Genomic DNA, 26,146 nt, shown 5'->3' on the forward strand with positions numbered 1-26,146 from the left:
TATGTACACTCTTATAATTTCAATCTGTCCTGATAAAAATAGAAATCAAAATGCAAACAAAATACAGAGCAAATATTTGAAGTGAACACTGAAGCCATGCTAGGTACAAGCAAAGAAATAAAAAAAACCCTAGGGTTATTCAGAAAAGAGTTCTATGGGAGAACTCAGTTCCTATCTTGTAATTTTTGTGAAAATTTCCGGTCTCATATTTATAGGAAAAATGAGATTTTGGAAGCTTTAGGAGTCAAGTGTGGTGTACTTGAGGGAGACTTCAGTAAGTGCTGGATGTGGCTGAAAGTAAGACTCAGAATCTATGGTAAATATAAAGCCAATGTATATGAGAACTTGGGGAATACAAAGCCAAAACAGCTCATTGCACATGCTCATATTTCTTGAACAAATATATTTAAAAAGAAATAAATTCACAAGCTAAGACACGAATGGTGATGGAGTTTGGATCTTGATTGTGTAAGATTTTGAAGAGCATGAGTACCTTAAAATGTTCCTAGACAGCCTAAAGAGAGAAATGGAAGCTAGAAACAACAACAACAAAAAAATACTTTTTTTTTTTTAAACTGAAGCTTTAAAATTTCACCAGCAAAGACAAGAAATAGTAAAAGGGAAAATGATGCACACAGGTTGACTCATGCAAACTGAAACTAAAGAACATGTGCAAGATGCTTAATGCCTTTTTAAAAAACATGCAAAGGGAGGCTGGGCGTGGTGGCTCATGCCTGTAAAACCCAGCACTTTGGGAAGCCAAGTGGGTGGATTAACTTGAAGTCAGGTGGTGTTCGAGACCAGCCTGGCCAACATGGTGAAACCCGATCTCTACTAATACAAAAATTAGCTAGGTGTGGTGGCACTCGCCTGTAATCCCAGCTATTAGGGAGGCTGAGGCAGGAAAATCACTTTAACCCGGGAGGGGGAGATTGCAGTGAGCCGAGATCACGCCACTGCACTCCAGCCCGGGCAACAGAGCGAGACTCAGTCTCAAAAACAAAACAAAACAAAACAAAACAAAACAAAAAAACAGCAAAGGGAAACTCTCAAATGAAAGGCATAACTAGACATCTTGGTGGGTGTGACAGAGGACCAGAAAAGTGCTTGCTAAGAAGCTGATATGATAGTTGTATATAGCACATTTGAATGGTAGATGGAAGAGATTAACTAGTAGACAGAGGTCCAAAGGCCATGTCTTTAAAAATTATATAATCTCAGTGCAATCACAGGGTACAAGAAAACTGCTGAGGCTATATGACCCTCACACAGTTTCAAAGTCCAAAGCTATTAGTAAGTCAGTGTCATAACTGGTGGCCTAAAACAGTTAGAATCCCAAGCCGAAGGCCAAATTATGACAAGGTAACCTGTTCATAAGATAAGCAATTCAGGAAAACCCACTTTAATCTCTTTGTCTATGTGGGATTAAAATTTGGTCCTTATTGTGTTATCTTGGCTTTTTTAGAAACCTCTTGTTTCTAAACTCTTAAGTTATCAAAGCAAAAGAGCAACCAGAGTGACTTTGGTTTGGATGCAGATGCAGCTGGCCTGCAGAATGCATCCTTTAGTAGGTGCTTGATGTTAGATGAAATGTGGTTGCTTCTTTGTTCTGTTCTGCTATGGCTAAAATTAAATCAGTTGTATTTATCTTTAGTTCATTTCTCTCTCCTCAGAAGTCTCCAGCTTAATCACTCTAGACCTGAACTAGGTTGAGATGGGAGCAAAAACCCAGATGGTTATTTCTGCTGAGGAATTCCACCCCTACCAATGCGTTGAATTGCCTGCACTCATCTCTAACCCCATCCAATTTTACATCCCACATGGTAGCAATACAGCCTTTCAGGGCAACTTAAAAGCCTCTCTACTAAATAACTTTACCTCTTTGAAAAGTTGGGTCATTTCAAGCAACAGTTTACCCTCAAATTTCTAAAAAAAGTGCTGGGTGGACCTTCACTGTTCACAATTTCAACTACTGTTTTTGCCTCTTTAGAAGGCTCTACTTTTTGAGGAAGAATAAGTTGGCTGAAGGTTGGAGGTATTTTCTCATCTTTCCAGACATAGGGCAGTGCCCATGGTGAAGGTCTGATTTCACAGCCAGAACACCATGGCCAGGGTCCTCTGTGAAGGTGATGCCGTCATTCCTCTTTCTTGCCTGCCACTGAGGATTGTCAGGCTCTGACCCCTCCTACAATGACTACCCACCTCTTCGAAATCATTTTCCAATTATGACTCATTTTGTTTACATTAATTGATTTGGTCACCTTTTAGAATTAGTTTTGGATCCTGAAGACATACTAAAAATATGAAGCAGGGTAATAAATACCTTAGAATTATCTGGCAAGCCGTTTAAAAGAGCAGGGATGATGGGAAAAGGAGAACGAAAAATCGGTTTACTGTAAGGTATGGTGAAGACTGAATTACACACAGTTCTCCTGAAAATGAGAAGCTATGTTTTCCAACATCTGAATAAATGTACAAGTCCAAACATCAGGAAACAGAATTTCCAGTGCAAATTTTATATACAGCATTATTACCAAAAGCATATAGCAGACATTCCATAAAATAACATTTTCCAAATTAATTATGCATACATATACATCTGCTAATTGAATGACACTGGTAGATACATATTAAGATGTGAGTTTTATGCTTGTTACTGCATATTTTCAATTATGAATTAAGGGCAAGAATCACCGTCTTCCTGTGAATACATTCCCATAATTTAAGAATTCCACTAAGCTACATTCTGTCTACCAGTTTGTAAGCAAATGTCTCTACCGACCTTTCAAGTATTTATAGTTGGTGCACAGTAACTCGACACTTATTTTGTGTAATGTTGCTCAACCGAATGTGGGATACTATAATTATAGCATAATTATTCGTAGTTACAGTAAAACTCTAAACCATTTTATTTAGAATATTTCAGCAGTGAACAGAAACTACATGAAAGTGTGCCAAAATAATTTGCGATTGTTTACTGAAATTTGAAACTTGTAATAGGCTCTGTCTGAACACATATGAAAAATGTAGACAGTGATAGTTTCTGTATATGGGCTGGCTTGCAGCTTCCCTACATTCATATTTATCTATGAGTTCTGAAAAATTGGTAATAGAGTATGATTTTTTCAATTGCAGTAAAATATACATAATGTAAAATTTATCATTTTAACTATTTTTAAATATACAGTTGCAGTGGCATTAAGTACACTCACACTGTTGTGCAACCATCCTCCCCATCCACCTCCAGAACTTTCTCATCACCCCAATCAGAAACTTTGTATCCATTATGCACTAACTACCCATTCTCCCTCCCCACAGGGTGGCTTATTTCACTTCGCATAATATACTCAAGGTTCATCCGTGTCACCGCATATGTCAGAATTTCCTTCCTGCGGAAGGCTGGTACTATTCCACTGCATGCACGGAACACACTTCCTGCATCCATTCATGGGTGAATGGGATGACACTTGGGCTGCTTCTACCTTTTGGCTACTGTAAATAATGGTGTTATAAACACTGGCGTACAAATATCTGTTCAAGTCCCTGCTTTCAATTCTTTTGGGTCTATAGCCTGAGGTGGAATCGCTGAATCATAGGGTAATTCTATGTTGAATTTTGTGACGAACCTCCATAGCGTTTTCCAACAGCAGCTGAACCATTTTACGTTCCCACAAGCAATGCACAAACTTCCAATTTATCCACCTCTAAATAGTTGACTTTTAAGAAGAAAAATTTGAATTAAAATCTTGTAATATGATTTCTGGACTTGTTTCTTTTCATCTCTCTTCTCTTTGTCACTTGCTTTTATCACAAACCATAGAATTTACGATGCAAGACTTAGTTTGATTAGAAACCCTAATTCCAAGAGGTCTGCTGAGGAAGAGAGACAGAGAAAGTTAAAAGTCATAAAAGTTCATTCAGAGTGTATGTTGCTACAATAAAGAACAACTGGGGGGAGGGGAGTAGTGTCATATGACATGGGATCAGAGGGCAGCTTCCTCCCTGAAATCTTAACGTCATGCTACATTCCTCAGCGTGCAAAGGCAAATTCAACTCAGAAGCTGAGAAGACAAAAACAAGCTTTGATAATAGCCAACTAAAGGAAAGTACATACAAAATGAAGAAGGAAAAATGAGTTTTGTCCTTCAGATAGAGGCTGAGGAAAATGTAGATAATGTGCACCAACAGTTTCTGTGGCCGCTTCATGGAGAGGTAATCAAACATTTAGGATTATTTTTCCTGACGTATTCTTCAGTCTGCTGTATAAATTGAATGATGATAATTTGGTTTACATATCATATGCATTTGTTTAGATGAAATAAAGAAATATTTACAGGATTGGAAATTAAGTAAAACATTCAATGGGCTAGAATTAGAATCATTATTTTAAAATTAGAAATAAAAAACTTCTTTAATTAACATAAAAATATGTTATGCCTGTTATGACACTTCACAAGATACTCATGTAGACACTAAAGCTCTAGTGCTCCTTGATTTGTTTATAAAATCATTTTTAAAAAGAATATTCCACATATATATTTACCAGTTTCATATGAAAATATACTCTCCATAAAGCATAACAATAGTTCGTATTTTATAAAATACAGTAATATAAATTTGATGAAACACATGGATTTTTTTTATAAAATCCAAATTTCTTATTAAGGACAGATTAAAATAATTTAGTTAAATTTCACCAGAATTAGCTCAAAATAGAATTTCAGAATTACTCTCTGAAAATGAAGGAATATCATATGACCATCTTTCAGAGTTATTTCAAAATTATTCATATAGTATTTTGATTAGTTTAGCTACTACATGCACGTTGAGACTATTTCCAAGTAGGCGATAACGCTGTTTCACTGTTATCTTCTTAGGAAATCCTAAAAAGACAAAGAACAATTTAAAGAAATCATTTGTAATCACAATTTCCAGAAATGAAAGGATGTATCCTTTAGTAAGGGCACAGCGGTCATTTCATAATCAAATCACTAAGGTCTCCATGAAGTTTTATTAACAAAAGAGAATTTGGAGCCAAAAATATTCTATAACATTATATTGCCTACACAGTGAGATAGTAACACATCACATTATGTGTTATGCTCAGCACACACACACGTACACATATAATATCCACAGAACTCAGAGAAATGCATGTATTAGTGCACTTTTTAAAAAAGCTGTGGCTGCTATTATTTCACAGTTCTTTCTTTGATTTAATAATCCTTTTATGGATATAATTTGCATAGCATAAAAATCACCCATTTAAAGTGTACAATTAAGAGGTTGTTAGTATAGTCACTGAGTTTTTCAAACATCTCCATTATCTAATTCCAGAATATTTTCATTTCTTCAAAAAAAAATTTCGTACCTATTAGCAGTCACTCCCTACTACCTCCCGGCCCCCCAACCATTAATCTACTTTCTGTTTCTAGGGTTGTCTACTGGATTATATTTCATATAAACGGAGCCATAAAATATGTTGTCTTTTGTGTCTGCTTTCTTTCACTAAACATGTTTTAAACATTCATTCATGTCATAGCATGTATTAATACTTCATTCCTTGTTGTCGGTGAATAATATTCTATTGTATGGATTTATCACATTTTATTTTTCCATTCATTCATTCATAGACATTTGGATTGTATCTACTTTTTTGGCTGTTGAGAATAATGCTGTTATGAACATTCATGTATGTTTTTGTATAGATACATATTTTCAGTTCTCTTGGATATATACATAGGGGTGAAACTGCTGGGTCACACGCTAACTCTATTTTTAAGGTATGAGGAACCATTAGACTGTTTTTCAAAGCAGCTGCACCATTTTACATTCACACCCAACAATGTATGAGGCTTCCAATATCTCCACATCTTCATCAATACTATTATTGTTTGTCTTTTCTATTTTAGCCATCCTAATGAGTATGAAGTAATATCACATTGTGTTTTGATTTACATTTCCCTAATAACTAACTAACATATTTTTAATGTGCTTATTGGCCATTTATCTATTCCTTTTGGAGAAATGTTGACTCAAATCCTTGCCCATTTTAAAATTGGATTTCTCTTTTTTTAATTGTTGAATGGTAAGAGTCCTTTACATATTCTGGATACAAGTACCCCACGGATGTTTTTACACTCTGCTTCCACAAATTGCCTTTCTCATATTGGACTTCCATTTGCTACATTCCTTTCTTAAAACAAAAAGGCCCATGGATCCCTCATATGCTGGAAGAAGGCCTTGCAAATATCAGCATAAAAGACTGTCCACGTACAAGAGTGTGCACTATAATGTTAGTTATAATGGCAGGATTCCACATTCAGCATACTCTAGCATAGCAAGGAAATAAAGGAAAAATAACTTAGATAAGAAAATGAAAAACAATTAGGAGCATTAAGAATAGCAAAATTTCATATACTCGTGAGGACAGGAAGGTAGAATTAGTTACAATAAAATTGCTTCATTGACACTTGACATTTTATTAACTGCAATAAAATAACAGCAATTACTGTTGCAATTAAACATGATCATAAAGTTTCTATTCTAAAGATAATATCTTAGGCAAGCACATTATTTATCTAAAATTATTTACTTCAAAGTAGCCAGAGGTACAAATGTACCTACAAACAGGCTTTTAGACTATCCCAGAGATGATCTTTTGCGATATTACAATTACCTCAGAAGGAAAGAAAGGTTTGAAAACAAACAGGTAAGATTCGTACAAATTATATCTATGTGTGTGTGCACGTGTGTGTGTGTGTGCACGTGCATCTGTGCATATTTCTTTAAATCTAAATTATTAGGTTGGCGCAAAAGTATTGCAGTTTTTGCCACTGAAAGTAAAGCATCTGTGCATATTTCTTTAAATCTAAACTATTAGGTTGGCACAAAAGTAACTGCAGTTTTTGCCATTGAAAGTGATGGCAAATTACTTTTCTACCAATCTAACAACTTGTGAAAAAAATGACATAATTTGTTAAGTTAAAAAACAACTTTTAAAAAACTTAGGTACATTAAAAATAACAATAATAATCCTCAAAAACAAAGAAACATGGGATGAACAAGGTCAAGATATCAGCTTTCACCCATAAGGACAGGTTAGTGTTTTTCTTCAAAAGCCCGCTACCGCAGAATACACACCACCAGTCACAGAACCAGGACAGAGCGTTTGGAAGGATCAATGCAGATCCATCATTGCCAGTAGACAAACAGCTCAAACAATGCCCATTATTGGACCCAGGGTCAATAATGTTGGAAACACACACATGAGGGACAGTTGTGTCACGGTGCTGCTCAGTGGTGACATCAGGGTAAGCTCAACTCCACAAACATATCACGCATTTTAAAAGGAGGTTCAGTAATTTCAAAGGCTGTTTTTCTAAGTATTATACATATATATTCAGAGAGCTTTGAAAAAATTCTATTTCACCCACTTTAAATTTTAAAAAATGAGAAAAATATTTATGAAATAAAGATTATAAAAGTAAATACATGGCTCATTCTAAAAATGAAAGCTAAAACAAATTTTACATTATGTCTCAGATATTATATAAGAATTTCATAAACATTGACTCATTTAACTATCACAATAACTCTACGAAGCAGGAGTTATGATCATCCTCATTTTACAGAGAAGTAAACTAAAGAAGGGAACGGTTAAGGTGGGGCTGGGATATGAAATCATTCAGTCTGACTCTGGGCTCTGTGCTCCTTACCAAGGTTCAGTATTACCAAAGTGACCACTGCCCTTTGAAAACAAAAAAGCACTGAAAAAAAGCTGAGGAATTCATTTTAATTAAATAGTTAATCTCTTTTCTGTCTTCAAGAGTATGTCTGATTGCTCATCTAAAAAAAGGAAAAAAAATAGTAGCTAGGAAAGCAGACTAGGAATGAGAATTCTTGAGTCTAATTCTCAGCTCTTCTATTTGTTTTGTAATGCTGTCACTCGTTTTGTGACATAAACTACAAGGAAAGTTTGTATTTTTCTCAAACAACACTCCCCAGGATATTTGGGACAAACATGAGATCACCAAGAAAGAGGCAGGGAGTACAAAATAAACCTGGTTGCTGCGACTACACTCAGAGAATCAATTACCAAGAGAGTAGTCAAATTATATTGGCAGTTTGTTCCCTATGTACAAAATGGTTGTGTTCCAAAACCTCAGCTTAAATCCATTATTTAGAATTTGAAACAAGATCTATTAAACCCATTATTTATTTGAGGGATAGTGCCATATTAATATTACAAAAGTATTGGACTTAACAAAGTTTGACTTTTCTGCATTCGAACTCTCAAGAGTCCTCAAAAGCACATTTCCTCCTTCTCTAGCCAGGGAAGCATGCGAGGAAGGTGAGTCTTCCTCCCAGCCCATCAGCCAGGTACTGGGAGCATGCCCACCCCAGGCCTAAGAAACCCACAGCCTCCTCAGAGCTGAGAGCACTGGCCCCGGTAGTGGGATCAGGGAGATGGGCTGGGGCATCTCTGAGAAGGCCAAAGCAGTGTGTCCAATCTCTTCAGAGCACCAATCCCTGGACTTCTTGGACTGCCAATGGAATTAGGCCTTTGACTTTCTCACTCTACAACTAAATCTTCCCATTTGTTCTTGAGATTCCTTGCTGTAGATCCCCAATCTTTCATTAACTCTGTGTCAATTCATCTCCTGTGTCAATTTCATCTTCTGAGTCCCCCTTTCGTTCCATTATGAAAGCTCCTTCCTAGACAGCCTCTCCACCTCCTCTTTTTCCACCTACCCCTTGTAGAGAAGGATAGGGGCACACAGCTGACACAGGTGTATCTCTGAGGAGAATAAATACCAATACACCCCCACCCTTCCAAAATAATCCCTCAACTGCCTTTTAATTTATAAAAAGCCAATCGAAAGCATTCTTTCACAAGCTCTAGTGTGGGGTGATTAGGAGAGGACCTCTGGAAAAGAAAATAAGCTGGAAAGGGGATGCTATGCACAGCCATCTGTGGAAAGAGGCAAGGAATTGCCAATGTGACCCTTCTAGCCATGCCAACCTCTGTGACCCACTACTGGAGTTAGAGAGAGGGAGAATGAGTCAGTAGAGAACCGAATGAGGCAGTTATGAGGGGAAAGAGGGAAGAAAGATGCCATAAATGGCATGATCAGGAAAGGAAAGAGGTTTCTTGAGCCCATTTGTTTAGGCAAGTCCTAGACACACAAGTCCCTAAAGATTTTTGAGAGTTTTAACACATGAAAGCTGAATTCTGCATGTATCCCACATACCGAACTCTGGAGGAAATCCAAGGAGATTTGCTATTTCTTTAGGAGTGAAATATCGCAGTTTAAGCATTGACAGCTTTGTTATCTGCTCTTCTTGTGACAAGTTGGTAAGGGATTTGTAGATATTCTCAACCTGTAAGAAAATACCCAAGATAACTAAAAAAGTAATGTGCAACTAGATTTAAGATCTCCTGCTGTGAGATAGTTTAAACTCGATGGACATACAGTCTGCTGTAACACACAGTGGCAAAGTGCACAGGGCAAAATGGCTCTGTGCAATAGACTACATATTGGCTCGATAAGGGCAATGTAAACTTTGAAAAGAAAAAAAGGTTAACATTCAACAGATCAGGATATTTTTCAGGGTGTCTGTCATTTTTGAGCCCTTAAAATAAAATCATAAGAGTATAAACAATAAATGACAATATAAAAGAAATATAGTGAAAAATGCAAATGAAGCTTGACAGAACAACAAAGTCGATTTTACAATAAAACAGGAGAATCATTAAAACTTTTATTTTTTTATACTCAGGTTCATCAAGATACTTCCTTAAAATGATTAAATATATTAAGCAAATATAATTTCTCAAATCCAGACATTCAATTGCCTATAACAGAATTTTTACCATGGGTAAATTTTATCAGTAGTTAAAAGTTTGAATCAGTATAAAAGATAATGTGATCTCACTTTAAAATTATTCAAAAAAATATAAAACTTGCTATATATTAGACTTGTATTCAACCATGACACCATGAAGAGTTAACAACTGAAGTATTCATAAAGCATATTGTTAAGATTTTTTTTTCCTTAAATGGAAGTTTTACAGTGTGTGCTGCAAAGGAGGGCTCCAATATTAAGATGTTTGTACAACATTTTAGAGACCATTAACTATTGTAGGCTGAGTTTCAACTACTATTTATGGAATAAAAGAAAAGCAGAAGGTAAAAATAAGAAAAAGAAAAACATAAAACATTCCTTGTGCATATACTCATGTAGAGCAACAAGAAAAAGATTTATTCAACAGTAATAAAATATTATAGATATGAATATACATATGAATGAATAAAATATATATTCATGGCCAGTTGAATGCATAAAATTATTCTAATGTTCTCAAAGTATTAAACAATTTTAGTTAAAAGTTTTAAAGTGTTTTAGCTTTAAAACATGCATAGTACCTGCACATCCTCTGCAGTCTGTAACACAGACCCTGTCCCTTCTATGTAGCTTCCATATCTGAAAAATCAACACAACTATTATGCAGCACCTGATGTATGTGTTAATGCTAAATTTCTTAAATATTTATTGAATGAATTAATCAATCTACACAGTTACATCCTTCTGAAATACCTTGAATAATGTCACATAAATATCCTTTGTAGGTAAAAAATTACTAGGTAAAAGACATAATATAGTTCCATTCAAACGTCTCATCAATGGGCCAGGCACAGTGGCTAATGTCTGTAATCCCAGCACTTTGGGAGCCCCAGGCAGGTGGATCACCTGAGGTCAGGAGTTCGAGGTCAGCCTGGCCAACATGGTGAAATCCTGTCTCTACTAAAAATATTTAAAAAATGAGCCAGGCGTGGTGGTGCGTGCCTAACTCAGGAGGCTGAGGTAGGAGAATCTCTTGAACCTGGGAGGCGGAGGTTGCAGTGAGCCAAGATCACGCCACTGCACTCCAGCCTGGGCAACAGAGTGAGACTCCGTCTCAAAAAAATGATAATAATAATAAATAATAAATGTCTCAGAAATGAAACATGGCACAGTTTTTTGAGTTGAGTAAACACCACTGAATGATGAACTATAAATTGTCATTTCTTTTTATTAATTGTCTTGTCTTGAATGTTCATCACTGGAAAGGATGCACTTTATATTCAAATATAATTCAATAATGGCTCCCTTGACACATTAACCTAAATGTTGTATAGGTGAAAAGAAATTGCTGCCATTTTTATCACGCCTGAACCATCATTTCCTCTCAGGAACCCACCACCCTGCTCTCTAACACCACAGCAAACACAGTGCCACTGATCCTATGTCTGCTTGTCATTTAACACAGTATGATTTTATGATCACTTTCATACAACAATCAGACCATTATATAAAAAACTGCATAGAAAGTATAAAACACTTCAGAAATGCAAGTCATTAGCAGTATTTCTCTCTCTAAGATTATTGCCAAGCTGGCTGTTCAACATATTAGCATTATTTCTTTTTCACAAAGAAAACAGTTTAAAATAAGAATTAAGAGGGAAAAAGTCAAACCAGGAAAAAAAAATTTTTTTCAAACTGTCTTTTTCATATATATTACACATATAAATATGTGTGTATATACACACAGTATCTATACCAAAATAAATTTTACCATCAGGCTCCTTTTATGTCATCTTTATAATTAGAAAAGAATTTCAAGGTTGTTTTTTATTACAAAATTGCTAAGTCTTATTTTATGAGAGTCCTAAACAGAACCTATTGAACTTGGTAATTGACGACAGCCCAGTGAAGTCTTTCAAGATAATGGAAAGCAATAAACCCTTTCCCCTGAAGTACAAGGGCAGAGTATAATAAAGCCAGAATGACTCTGGTATGGTTCTACTGGGGTACAGTGTATCATACAAGATATTAATAGCTAGCTAGAAGGTAAGAACAGAAAGCCTGAATTGACAAATCATACAACTACCTACCAAATGAGGTTGAGTAGCATTCAGAAAGCACAGACAGAGATCCTTGGCAAAATTTTTCTTTTTTTTTTTGAGACAGAGTCTCACTGTCGCCCAGGCTGGAGTGCAGGGATATGATCTCGGCTCACTGCAACCTCTGCCCCCCAGATTGAAGCGATTCTCCTGCCTCAGTCTCCCAAGTAGCTGGGATTGCAGGCACCCACCACCATGCCTGGTCAATTTTTGTAGTCTTCGTACAGACAGGGTTTCACCATGTTGGCCAGGCTAGTCTCAAACTCCTGACCTCAGGTGATCTACCTGCCTCAGCCTCCCTAAGTGTTGGGATTACAGGCATAAGCCAGCGTGCCCGGCCAAAATTTTTCTTAAAAAGGTCTAATTTTCCCCTTTCTAGGTTTAAAAAAATTAGTGAGAACTGTATTAAATGTTCAAGTAATAACCCAAAGGAAGCCCTCTAAATGTTCATGAATAGGTAACCAGTAAAGTAAATTATATAATATACCTACACCATGAAAACAGAAAGTCCTTTAAGTACTGATATGCGATAATATTCTATTTATATTGTGCAGTGAAAAAAGGGGCATATATATAATATCCTGCCATTTACTTATAAAGGGGGATAAAATACACATGGATATTTAAATACACTTTCAGATACAATACCTCTGGAAGATTATACAGTAAACTGATATCATTGGTCACATGTGGGGAGAAGAACTGAATGGTCAAGAGACAGAAATGGAAGAGAGTCTTACAATCTTAGTTATCTTTTGAATTGGAAACCTTGGGCATATATTACTTATATAAAAACCTGAATAAAATTTAAATTTAAAAGTTACCCTAATATTCTCCAGATGACTCAATATTACTTCTTTAGTTTAAAATTTAATTTCTTATTATACATTGATCATAAGAGTGAACACTTGAGGTATGATGTGCCACAGAAGTGCTAAAGAATTAGCAAGTAATAGTCTACAGAAACCATGTCTCCACTATGGGTATTTAAGCTCCTATGAAGGTCACCAAACAAATGACATTGTCTTTTATGAGCACTTTTGTGGGTGGTGCACATAATGTTCTGCCAAACGGAATTTTTACTTGTGTTCTACTGGAACATGAAGCAGGCAATTAAGGGAAAATACATCATTCTAGCAAAAACATTTTATAAAATGCTCCTTGTTTTTAGAAGAACTTAAAGAAACAATAGCTTTAAAAAACCTGGTTATTTTGGATACAGGATGAATAGATCTTTAAAACCTACCCTTTGGTAAAGCACACGGACCTTCTACAAGTGGGTTGAACAATGTCTAATAGAAGAGCATATCGCAGCAATGACTTTGGTGGTAAAAGATACTGGTTCATGTCAGTGTCATCTTCAAGAAAATCTTTTAGCATTTTCACAGAGAGATCACTATCTTGTTGATTTTTCCTGTGAATTTCTTCTGCAGTTTCAAGCTTAAAAAGAATGGCATCTTTTCCAGAACACTGTATGCTGCCATCAAAGCTAATATTTGGTTCAATGTTCTTTTCTTGAATTTTATTTTCTACATCCATTGCATATTTTTGTGGATGTACAGATTCAATTTTGGGGAACTCCATCAGTACCTGGCATTACATAAAAATACATAAATTGTCAAAAGTTGCATTAAAAATAAGAGAAATTAATAATGCCCAGTCAACATTACAAAAAAAAACCTCATTAGTCTTTATGGGGTTGCCATTAAAAGATAGAAATTGTGGTTTACTTGTATTTGTACAAGTTATTACAAGTTATTAATCATATAGCTATATGATCTGTCATCAGGCTACAGATGATTTATTTCATGGATTAGTGTTTACAGTATTTATTAATAAAAACATTCAATAAACTAACAGAAAGTATATACTGAATACAGATAAATCATATTTGTATCCTATTTGGAAAAGAAGTTTAGAAAGCAACACTAACATTTCCAGAAAACGTGTTTTGAATCAAGTTTTGCCATACTCCTTCATTAAAAAGGAAAAACCAAAACATAGCTATGATCTAAAGGAAAACTAGCAATTAAAAAAGGAAAAGCGCTTTTCACTGTGAAAGGTTATTTCTACTCATGAGTCCTATGGGAAAAACTTGTTTCTGCAAAAGGTATAACCATGTATAAAGTCCTATTTTGTAAAAGGAAAACCATTCCAGGAATTTTTAATGATGAAGTCCTTGAAGTCAATGTATAAAGTTACTATTAACTTAATACAATGTGTAAGGTATATTAACTTTACATTGGAATTGGCTACTATGGAAAGGGAGCAATATTAGTATTATACTATAAAGGGATTGAGGTGACACTACCAATCCCTTATTAGTAGACATGACTTTTGTGTCCTTACCTATGAAAGTTAAGGAGAGTTTCGCCAAAATGCTGAAACTCAGTTATCCATCCCCGTTTTTTGACCTAAGCATGTAAAACTGCTCACATAATTAGAGATTCTATCTGTAGCAATTAAGCATTTTATTCTAGCTTGTACTAATCATTACTGTATTTTAATCAATTAAGCTAAATAGCATTGGCTTTAAAGAAAATGCAACCCATGTATTAAAATATTTGTAAGCCACTTTTAAGATAAAATATTATCAAAAGTAACCAATGGCTTCTATGGGAAGGATAAAATGATAAATGCAAAATAGTCAACGGTCAAAAGGGAAATTATGGGGGAAGGAGGAAGACAACAATACTAATGATAAGTTTTTTAACTCATTTGTTTTCTAATGAGGAAAAGAAAAATTGTTTTGTTTTGTTTTTGTTTTGTTTTAAAACAATAAAAGTGGCAAGATGAAAACGGCCTTGAAGATGGACCTAGGGCATGGTCTATACTTTAGATTCTATAGTACACAGAGACACAAAGTAGTTCTTGAAAATAAATTAGCAGACTAATATATATTTATAATAAATAAGCCATAATACTCATAATAAAATTCCAATAATAATACCTGACCAGGGGCTTGAAAGGGTAATGGCTCTGACTGAAGCTTTGCAATAAGAAAATATCGTAGCCTTGAATTTGGAATGCCAAGCTGTAAGCAAAGCAAAGCAGTTAGTTACGCTAAAAAATTAAAGAGACCGGTACTAACTTTAGCACCAAGTTAAACAGCAACAACAAAAAACTCAAACGAGCCTACAATTAGCTTCTACCACAGGAAAATTTGCTATGGATTTGTAGAAGACTCCATTGTAGTACATTCTAAACTATTAAGTTGCTACTTTGTACTTTTATTTGAATGAGTTAAAGATTGAAGCTGACAAATATATCTACAAGTCACTTCCATTTTATATTTCCCAGCTAAGATGTAGTACAAATATTTTTACATTCGTTATTGATAATATATTAATAATTTAAAAATTCAAATATAGCTATTCTTGGTTATTTATTACCTCATTTTGTTAAAAAAGGATGATTCACTATGTTTTACAAGCTAAAAGGCAATAAATATGAAATAAATTTAAAGAGATCAAATATGTTGCCAATTTCCGCAGCTTGTATCTTGAATTTTTGTAATGGGTTTTCTATTAATTTCTGGGCAAAGAACAATATAATATGGCTAAAGATGACAAGAAACTAACAAGAACAATAACAAAAAGCTGACAGCAACACTTGCAAAATTCAAATCTGTCAAATAACTTGTCTTATCATGATCAATTACTTAAATTTCTTATCCATGAAATGGAAGCAGTGTTTTCAACTTAATGTTATGTCCCCAAAGTAGTAACTAGAAAGTTACTACATGTTTATATTGTTTTCTATTTTGGATTATTTTGAAACATTAACATTATTAATTATTAACATTATTAACACCAAGTTTGGAAATACCAAACTTGACATATTTTCAAAATATGCTATCCTTTGCTCTCTAAAAGAGAAATATAGTCTCTCTTTCAAGCTATATAATTTTTTTCATAAAATATGTATGAATGAATTTATATGCATGCACTAAATTCTTTGGGAAGGAAGACCCATAATCTAAACTATTTTCAGAGTTTACCTATAATATTATCCAAAATAAAGCCATTCTGCTTATCGAATCAAATTCCTTTGGGAAAAAAAGCCTTTAAATTATAATTTATATAAGCATTTATAACTGTGGTACCTACAGAGGTTGGAGATAATAGAAACTCTTGGTACTGAAAGCCACAATTTTCTATCGTTTGTATCAAGAGGTCTCTAAAAAGAAAAAAAAAAAATTTAATTCTTTACTTGGAAAGGCGGTTCTTATTTAAATAATGTACACCAAAACTGGGTTTCTTTTTGTTTCCTTGTTTTTTTGGGTTTTTTTGAGAAAGAGTCTCACTCTGTCGCCCAGGCTGGAATGCAATGGCGCAATCTCGGCTCACTGCATCCTCTGCCTCCCGGGTTCAAGCAATTCTCTGCCTCAGTCTCCTGAGTAACTGGGATTACAGGCACCCACCACCACGCCTGGCTAATTTTTTTGTATTTTTAGTAGATACAGGGTTTCACCATCTTGGCCAGGCTGGTCTTGAACTCCCGACCTCATGATCCACCCGCCGCGGCCTCCCAAAGTGCTGGGATTACAGGCGTGAGCCACCGCGCCCGGCCCACAGAACCTCATTTTAAGTGAAAACTGTAAGTTCACTTGTTTAGAAAGATAATGACCCTACGTTTTTACTAAGTTCAGCACCTCAGAAATAATATTGAATCAAAAGATACAGATAATTCATTATTACAAATAAATAAAGCTGCCAGATAAATTATCCAAACTGATGAAAGTCAGAATTGCTAATCTAGTGATGATCAATCTGCCATGGGAACTAGAACTTTATCTTCAAGGTGGCCAATCAGATAGGAGCACTGTTACAGACAGCAGCTGACTCAAGGACTCGGGTGGATGCTTTCTCTCCAGCTGAGCCACCATCTGAAAGAACCCCGACACAGGGATTCTTCCTGCATCCAACTGTAGGGCAGAAAATACTTGTCAACAGGACCAATTCTTACTGAAAACATTTCTACTTCCACAGAAATAAGCACCAATATAAATGACTAAAACTGAGAAATGCCATTCTTACCAACCACTCACTCCAGAAAAATTCGAAAATATCAAAATAGAAAAGAATCAGTTGAACAAAACTTTGTAATACTTTACATTATTAGTAAAATCAATACTGATGAATAAGACATTTAATATATAAAATGTCAGAATGTATGCACTGGTTTTTAAGATTTTTATTTCACAACAGTTCCTACTATAAGATATACCAAGTCTAAGATGTATGCAAGACAAATACATTTTTTTACCTTGTAGAAGATACTTCAAAACCTTTAACATTTTCCAAAAGAATATACTTTGGTAATTTTTGTAATCTATAAAAAAATAAACAAATGGAATTCTAAATATCTCATTACTAAGAAGAAAAAGTAGAGAAAATCATTACTTGTGGGAAATACGAGGTAAGTAATTTTCTGAACTCTTTTTAAAATGGAATTTTATAAGGCTGGAGACAAACTATATTTTATTCATTTTTCCCTTAAACACAGCACACTTGATAAAGTTAACATTTGAAATGTTGATTTCCATTGAAGTTTATCTCAAGCATGGGTTCACACAGAGCCTCTGCAGTGTCAACTGAAAGGGCTGCTACTCACACAGAAGGGTGGCTTTAAGGGTTTGCACATACTTCCAGGCCATGGGTAACAGCATTCACTAATATTAGCACCATCTGCATCAACACTATGAGCAGAGGCAGCAGAATCTAGCTAGTAGGCTGTGATTCCCTGTCACTCACTGTGGTGGCAAGCATGGAATTGTGAAACATTTGCAGTTACTCTATAAGTCATGGTAGGAGAAGATAAATGACATGCCCAATATCTCAAGGGAGCATGTATAAATGGCTATCCTCTACAAAATGACAAACGTCACATTCTTCCAGACCTGGAGTTTCAAATTAAAGGTATGCTTGTACAGGAACCTAAGTTTTTACCTTGGGAGAATATCTAGAATATATAAGAAGCTATTCGTCCTTGAATCAGTCATATCACCCTGCCGGCCAATCCTAAAGGGGTAAAAAAATAAATAAATAAAACACAGAAAGTTTATTAAGAATCTGATAAAAAGATGTCAAATTACTTTTTAAGTCAAAAGGAGAATAACAATAAGTTGGTCCTCACAAAAAATAGGGTCATCTTTGTTGTTACAGAGAAGAAAATACATTTATTCATTTACAAAGAAAAAAGGGGTCCAGGCGCAGAGGCTCACGCCTGTAATCCCAGCACTTTGGGAGGTGAGGCAGGTGGATTACGTGAGGCCAGGAGTTCGGGACCAGCCTGGCCGACATGGCGAAACCCCGTCTCTACTAAAAATACAAAAATTAGATCGAGCGTGGTGGCTCACATCTATAATCCCAGCACTTCGGAAGGCTGAGGTGGACAGAACACTTGAGCCCGGGAGTTCCAGACCAGCCTGGCCAACATGGCAAAACTCCATCTCTATTAAAAATGCAAAAATCAGCCGGGCGTGGTGGGGTACGCCTGTAATCCCACCTACTCAGGAGGCAGAGGCACAAGAATCACTTGAACCTGGAAGGCAGAGGTTTAAAAGAAAAAAATCCTTACATATCTAATAAGTACACTTAAAATTTATCTTTATAAAACAATATGACAAATGACTTACATTAATCAAAAAAGAACAAGAAGTCAATGCAGAATAAAACCAACTGCTCTCTTAAAATCACTTTGTTTAGGAAAACACACACACATATGCTGGCTGACTACACTTTTTGCTTTCCCCTTGGTGATATAACCAGAGTTCAGATGAATGAACTGCTGAATGGAGTAGCAACCCGAAGCTAATGGCACTGGTGGCCAATCTAAGCCAATCAAAGCAGTAGGTAAAACTAACACAATTTTGTCCAAAGTAAATAGGAGAGACTTAAGCTGAAGTCTAGATTCTATAAGCAGGAGGTGCAACTTGGTTAGAGTAACCACGGTCAAAACAAGTCATGTAAACAGGCAGTATTTGGGCTAGCAAATAGATCCTACAAGTAAGATTCACAGCATGACCAAAGATAAAGCAGAAATGAAGACTTGAATTGAACCCAAGCAGCAGGAATAGAGGATAAAGCAGAAAAGCAGAAATGAAGACTTGAATTGAGCCTGAGCAGCAGGAACAGAGGACCAGGGTTCAAAAGCATGTGTATAGAGGGAAATTTATAGCACTAAAAGCCCACAAGAGAAAGCAGGAAAGATCTAAAATTGACACCCTAACATCACAATTAAAAGAACTAGAGAAGCAACAGCAAACACATTCAAAAGCTAGGAGAAGGCAAGAAATAACTAAAATCAGAGCAGAACTGAAGGAAATAGAGACACAAAAAACCCTTCAAAAAATAAATGAATCCAGGAGCTGGTTTTCTGAAAAGATCAACAAAATTGATAGACCACTAGCAAGACTAATAAAGAAGAGAGAAGAATCAAATAGATGCAATAAAAAAATGATAAAGGGGATATCACCACCGATCCCACAGAAATACAAACCACCATCACAGAATACTATAAACACCTCTACACAAATAAACTAGAAAATCTAGAAGAAATGGATAAATTCCTCAACACATACACCCTCCCAAGACTAAACCAGGAAGAAGTTGAATCTCTGAATAGACCAATAACAGGCTCTGAAATTGAGGCAATAATTAATAGCTTACCAACCAAAAAAAGTCCAGGACCAGACAGATTCACAGTCAAATTCTACCAGAGGTACAAAAAGGAGCTGGTACCATTCCTTCTGAAACTATTCCAATCAATAGAAAAAGAGGGAATCCTCCCTAACTCATTTTATGAGGCCAGCATCATCCTGATACCAAAGCCTAGCAGAGACACAACAAAAAAAGAGAATTTTAGACCAATATCCCTGATGAACATCGATGCAAAAATCCACAATAAAATACTGGCAAACCGAATCCAGCAGCACATCAAAAAGCTTATCCACCACGATCAAGTGGGCTTCACCCCTGGGATGCAAGGCTGGTTCAACATATGCAAATCAATAAATGTAATCCAGCATATAAACAGAACCAACGACAAAAACCACATGATTATCTCAATAAATGCAGAAAAGACCTTTGACAAAATTCAACAACCCTTCATGCTAAAAACTCTCAATAAATTAGGTATTGATGGGACTTATCTCAAAATAATAAGAGCTATCTATGACAAACCCACAGCCAATATCATACTGAATGGGCAAAAACTGGAAGCATTCCCTTTGAAAACTGGCACAAGACAGGGATGCCCTCTCTCATCACTCCTATTCAACATAGTGTTGGAAGTTCTGGCCAGGGCAATCAGGCAGGAGAAGGAAATAAAGGGCATTCAATTAGGAAAAGAGGAAGTCGAATTGTCCCTATTTGCAGATGACATGATTGTATATCTAGAAAAATCCATCATCTCAGCCCAAAATCTCCTTAAGCTGATAAGCAACTTCAGCAAAGTCTCAGGATACAAAATCAATGTGCAAAAATTACAAGCATTCTTATACACCAATAACAGACAAACAGAGAGCCAAATCATGAGTGAACTCCCATTCACAATTGCTTCAAAGATAATAAAATACCTAGGAATCCAATTTACAAGGGATGTGAAGGACCTCTTCAAGGAGATCTACAAACCACTGCTCAATGAAATAAAAGAGGATACAAACAAATGGAAGAACATTCCATGCTCATGTGTAGGAAGAATCAGTATTGTGAAAATGGCCACACTGCCCAAGGTAATTTATAGATTCGATGCCATCCCCATCAAGCTACCAATGATTTTCTTCACAGAACTGGAAAAAACTACTTTAAAGTTCATATGGAACCAAAAAAGAGCCCACATTGCCAAGTCAATCCTAAGCCAAAAGAACGAAGCTGGAGGCATCATGCTACCTGACTTCAAACTATACTACAAGGCTACAGTAACCAAAACAGCATGGTACTGGTACCAAAACAGAGATATAGATCAATGGAACAGAACAGAGCCCTCAGAAATAATGCCACATATCTACAACCATCTGATCTTTGACAAACCTGACAAAAACAAGAAATGGGGAAAGGATTCCCTATTTAATAAATGGTGCTGGCAAAACTGGCTAGCCATATGTAGAAAGCTGAAACTGGATCCCTTCCTTACACCTTATACAAAAATCAATTCAAGATGGATTAAAGACTTAAATGTTAGACCTAAAACCATAAAAACCCTAGAAGAAAACCTAGGCAATACCATTCAGGACATAGGCATGGGCAAGGACTTCATGTCTAAAACACCAAAAGCAATGGCAACAAAAGCCAAAATTGACAAATGGGATCTCATTAAACTAAAGAGCTTCTGCACAGCAAAAGAAACTACCATCAGAGTGAACAGGCAACCTACAGAATGGGAGAAAATTTTTGCAATCTACTCATCTGACAAAGGGCTAATATCCAGAATCTACAATGAACTCAAACAAATTTACAAGAAAAAAACAAAAAAACCCCATCAAAAAGTGGGCGAAGGACATGAACAGACACTTCTCAAAAGAAGACATTTATGCAGCCAAAAGACACATGAAAAAATGCTCATCATCACTGGCCATCACAGAGATGCAAATCAAAACCACAATGAGATACCATCTCACACCAGCTAGAATGGCGATCATTAAAAACTCAGGAAACAACAGGTGCTGGAGAGGATGTGGAGAAATAGGAACACTTTTACACTGTGGGTGGGACTGTAAACTAGTTCAACCATTGTGGAAGTCAGTGTGGGGATTCCTCAGGGATCTAGAACTAGAAATACCATTTGACCCTGCCATCCCATTACTGGGTATATACCCAAAGGATTATAAATCATGCTGCTATAAAGACACATGCACATGTATGTTTATTGCGGCACTATTCACAATAGCAAAGACTTGGAACCAACCCAAATGTCCAACAATGATAGACTAGATTAAGAAAATGTGGCACATATACACCATGGAATACTATGCAGCCATAAAAAGGATGAGTTCATGTCCTTTGTAGGGACATGGATGAAGCTGGAAACCATCATTCTCAGCAAACTATTGCAAGGACAAAAAACCAAACACCGCAAGTTCTCACTCGTAGGTGGGAATTGAACAATCAGAACACATGGACACAGGAAGGGGAACATCACACACCGGGGCCTGTTGTGGGGTGGGGGGAGGGAGGAGGGATAGCATTAGGAGATATACCTAATGTAAATGATGAGTTAATGGGTGCAGCACACCAACATGGCACACGTATACATATGTAACAAACCTGCACGTTGTGCACATGTATCCTAAAACTTAAAGTATAATAATAAAAAAAAAGCATGCTATTTATCTTCAGAGTCTTAAATAAGTTACCTGGCATCATTGGTCACTTTCCTCATACCTGATGGCAGGACCAAAACCATCAGTGGATCTGAGGTTCAGCTATGGGATTAGACTGGACGTGAACAGACTTCTCAGAAATCTTCAGTTCTTATTTGTCCTTTCCTGTCAGACTTTCACATGAGGACTACAGAATCAGTTACTCCTGCCATCAGCAGCTGGAGCTGTGCTAAGACAAGGGGGAGGTGGGAGTAGGAAAGCTACGGGGCCCTCTGCAGTATTACCTGAGGCTTCACAGAGCTGGAGCTGCATTCCGCTGTGTATATCCTGCTCACTGTACTCCACAGGCCACACTCTTGCACGTGCCTAGAGCCACCCTGAGATGGAATGGCCTCTGCCTGCTCTGATACACTCCTAATCTACTTCCAGACACAGTTCAGACATCACCTCTGAAAGAATTCCCTTCTCTTGGTATGCAGCAAGCCCTTTTCTCCTCTGCACTCCTCTGACACTTTCGGCATTCTCTTATTATATAGCTTATAAGATAATTTAAGATAACATTATAAGATAATTATTTGTCAGCCATTCCCATTAGACTATGAGCTCCCAAAGGACAGGAACTACAGCATCAAAAATAATGCCTGGCTTGTAGGTGAACAACAAATCCTTGGGAAATTCATTTCCTAGAGAATTGTTTAAATAAATCCAAATGTAGATGGAAATTTGGCATTAAAATATTCTTTCACTGAATTAGACTGGTTATTACATATGATATTCTACTTAAAATCATGGAATATATAAAATGATTGACATATCTTGGCTCTGACATTCTTTAATTGTATATCCTAGAGAAAGTTAACCTTTCTATGCCCCAGTTTCTCATCTGTAAAATCATTATAACAGCAATGGCTACCCCATAAGCTTGTTAAATTAAATGACATCCTCTGCATAAGACATAGACACTTAGAGGATTACTACTGCTATTATCATTTAAAATAATCCAAAATACTCTTATTAAAAACATCTAAATGAAAATGAATTAGTCAAGATTTGGTCGAAGATATAATTTCCTGAAAAATATAGCCAAATATATATATACACACATATATATAATTTTTTAAATGAAGAGATTATAATGTTGCTATGAAAAGTCAGAATTATTCAATGTACATATGAATTTTAAGAAATGTAAAGTTCACAAGTGCATGCTTAACTAGCTTTTAAATTGTACAATTAAGCAATTTAGGAATTGAATATTTATTGTGGAAATTCACTTTGCTTAATCAGTATTAGAAAGATATTCTTGAATGCTCATTAGTTTAAATGAATTAAGGTACTTTGGGCTGGAAATAAACATTGTGTCTTAGGTAAGTATAAAAGAGGTATCCTACAGTCTTGCATATCTACTTTTGACCAAATTAATTTGCTCATGTGGTAGCAACTGCTATTTCCTTTGTGATTAATGCTTAATTATAAATATGAATGGAGGCTGGGCACGGTGGCTCCGTGTATAATCCCAGCACTTTGGGAGGTCGAGGTGGGAGGATAGCTTGAGCCCAGGGCTTTTAGGCCAGCCATGGCAACATAGTGAGACGCCATCTCTACCAAAAATTTAAAAATTAGCTGGGCATGGAAGTACATACCTTTAGTCCCAGCTACTCAGGAGGCTGAGGCAGGAGGATTGCTTGAACCTGGGAGATTGAGGCTGCAGGGAGCTGTGCTCATGCTACTGCACTGCAGCCTGGGTGACAGAGCAAGACCCTGTCCCAATAATTATTATTATTTAAAAATAAATAAATACATACATAAGTAGATAAAAGGATTTATGAAAAAATTTCCAAACTATGAAATGCAGCTAATAAACTTCAGAGTGTCCATGTTTGACACTACAGTATGATCTGATTTAGTAAGTCCTTCAAAAGCACTTTCTCTACACTTGATATGGTTTGGCTGTGTCCCCATCCAAATCTCATCTTGAATTTCCACCTGTTGTGGGACGGACCCGGTGGGAGGTAACTGAATCATGGGGGCAGGTCTCTGCTGTGCTGTTCTTGTGACAGTGAATAAGTCTCATGAGATCTGATGGTTCTATAAAGGGCAGTTTCCCTGCACAACATCTCTCTCTTTACCTGCTGCCCGTGACTTGTTCCTCCTTGCCTTCCGCCATGATTGTGAGGTTTCCCTAGCCACATGGAACTGTAAGTCTAGTAAACCTCTTTCTTTTGTAAATTGCCCAGTCTCAGGTATGTCTTTATCAGCAGCATGAAAATGGACCAATACAACACTGAAATATTTATGACACATACCTTGTGAATGGCTGGCAGGGAGGGCTCATTAAAATCATATCGAAAGATAATCTGTCAAACTCTTCGAGTGTAATGCCCTGAGGAATGAACATTTAGGGGGAAAAAAGAACATAAAAACATGGATAGAATGGGGAAGAAGGAAAATACTAACTATAATTAAATATATCAGAAACTGAAACAGTTTATAATAAAATGCTTGTCAAATCAACTTTGGTTAACTAACTTCTCAAAGCAATCCTGTGAAGGAAGTGGGGCAGTAAACTGAAGCTAAGAAATTAAGTGACTTCCCCCAAGGTCCCAGCACCAGCCCAGAGCTGGAACAGTTGTTTCCTGGATCCTAAGCACATCTGGCCTGTATCATGCCTCAAGTGTAACACTGCTGTTTTCTAGAGTAAAACGTGGAGAACCTTATTTTATAATTGATAACTTTCATGGGGATGGGGTCTAGCAAATTTTTAAATACCTACCTGTCAATAATGTTCTTTATTTAGCAAATGTGAAATTCAGACCAGTCACCATCCCTTTCATATACATCTGTTCATATATTATCAAATGGAAAAGGGCCTCATTCTCAGATATCCACAATTATTTTGTTTTGCGGTTGTGTGCAATGAACTTCAAATGACTGTTGACAAGATGAATCAAAAGAATTCCTAATGGGCTAACTAGCTGAAAACTGTGCTGTGTTGCTCCCTTTCTATATCTCAGAAGACAAACGCAGGGAAGCACACGTCAGGGGTTTGCCAACTCACATTAAGCACTCTCAGTGCACATCTTTAGCTAGAAACTTAAAGAAATGAGCCCAGAATCAAAACCTTCCTAATTATAGCCCACTTCTAAGAAGTTCAAGCACATGAATAAAGCAGGAAAAGCTTTACTCTGAATCCTGTAAAGAGTGAGTTAACGTGGGAACATGTCAGTTGTCTCCATTGTATTAACAGTTTGAATGTGCACATCTATCAGTTTTTGATCATAGGATTTTAAATAATTAAATATACAACTGTGAAAATGAAATCAAAATCAGATATTGAAAATTTCCTAAAGCACTTCTCGACTCCCCAGTGTTAAGGAAAGCAATCTGAAAATCCTACACTGAGCAGTCTGCCAAAACACACGGGGCAGGGTATTAGCACATCACATTCAAGTTCAACAGCCTGTACATACAGGGCCATTATGATAAGCAACTGGACGTGGAATGATAACAGCTAAATTCCTAAAACTAAAGTAAAAATAAAACAACAATCTCTCATAGCAATTATTCCAGGGGCATGCTATGTCTAGAATCGAAAGGAAGTAAACAGAGTCAATGTCTCTAATACAGCTAGCCACTGAAAAAAATTACAGCTTTAACAGATTCTTGAAAATAGTGATTTTTTTAATAGTGTAGGCCAACTGATAAGGCAGTTAGGCAAAAATTCATCACTAAATTGAACCATTCACAACTTATTTAACCTGGTATTCTAGGTCAATGAAAGTGTATTTGGATTAAACAAAGTAGTCATGGAAATACACAGGTTATTTTTAATGACTAAATATTTTAAAGCCAATGGAAATTGATTTTTTACATT

General features: G+C 36.2%; 1 protein-coding gene across 11 annotated transcripts in view; it reads right to left on the minus strand.

The window, feature by feature from the left end:
• Window positions 1-2,500: 2,500 nt before the first annotated feature.
• TRDMT1 (tRNA aspartic acid methyltransferase 1) overlaps window positions 2,501-26,146 on the minus strand; it is a 55,070-nt gene continuing 31,424 nt past the window's right edge. The window contains exons 3-11 of one of the 11 annotated variants that reach the window (XM_019035596.4): window positions 24,579-24,655; window positions 17,900-17,971; window positions 17,217-17,282; window positions 16,058-16,127; window positions 14,899-14,982; window positions 13,195-13,538; window positions 10,431-10,488; window positions 9,255-9,384; window positions 2,501-4,883 (exon numbers count right to left, since the gene is read on the minus strand). In XM_019035596.4, coding sequence (XP_018891141.1) covers window positions 4,783-4,883; window positions 9,255-9,384; window positions 10,431-10,488; window positions 13,195-13,538; window positions 14,899-14,982; window positions 16,058-16,127; window positions 17,217-17,282; window positions 17,900-17,971; window positions 24,579-24,655 — 1,002 coding nt within the window. In that variant the 3' untranslated portion in view covers window positions 2,501-4,782. Of the gene's footprint in view, window positions 4,884-6,466; window positions 8,757-9,254; window positions 9,385-10,430; window positions 10,489-13,194; window positions 13,539-14,898; window positions 14,983-16,057; window positions 16,128-17,216; window positions 17,283-17,899; window positions 17,972-22,305; window positions 22,462-24,578; window positions 24,656-26,146 lie in introns of those variants that run through there. The other 10 variants (XM_031015623.3, XM_055352240.2, XM_055352234.2 and 7 more) reach the window with 10 other exon arrangements.

Source organism: Gorilla gorilla, chromosome 8 (assembly GCF_029281585.2).
Source record: "Gorilla gorilla gorilla isolate KB3781 chromosome 8, NHGRI_mGorGor1-v2.1_pri, whole genome shotgun sequence".
Taxonomy (NCBI): Eukaryota; Metazoa; Chordata; class Mammalia; order Primates; family Hominidae; genus Gorilla; species Gorilla gorilla.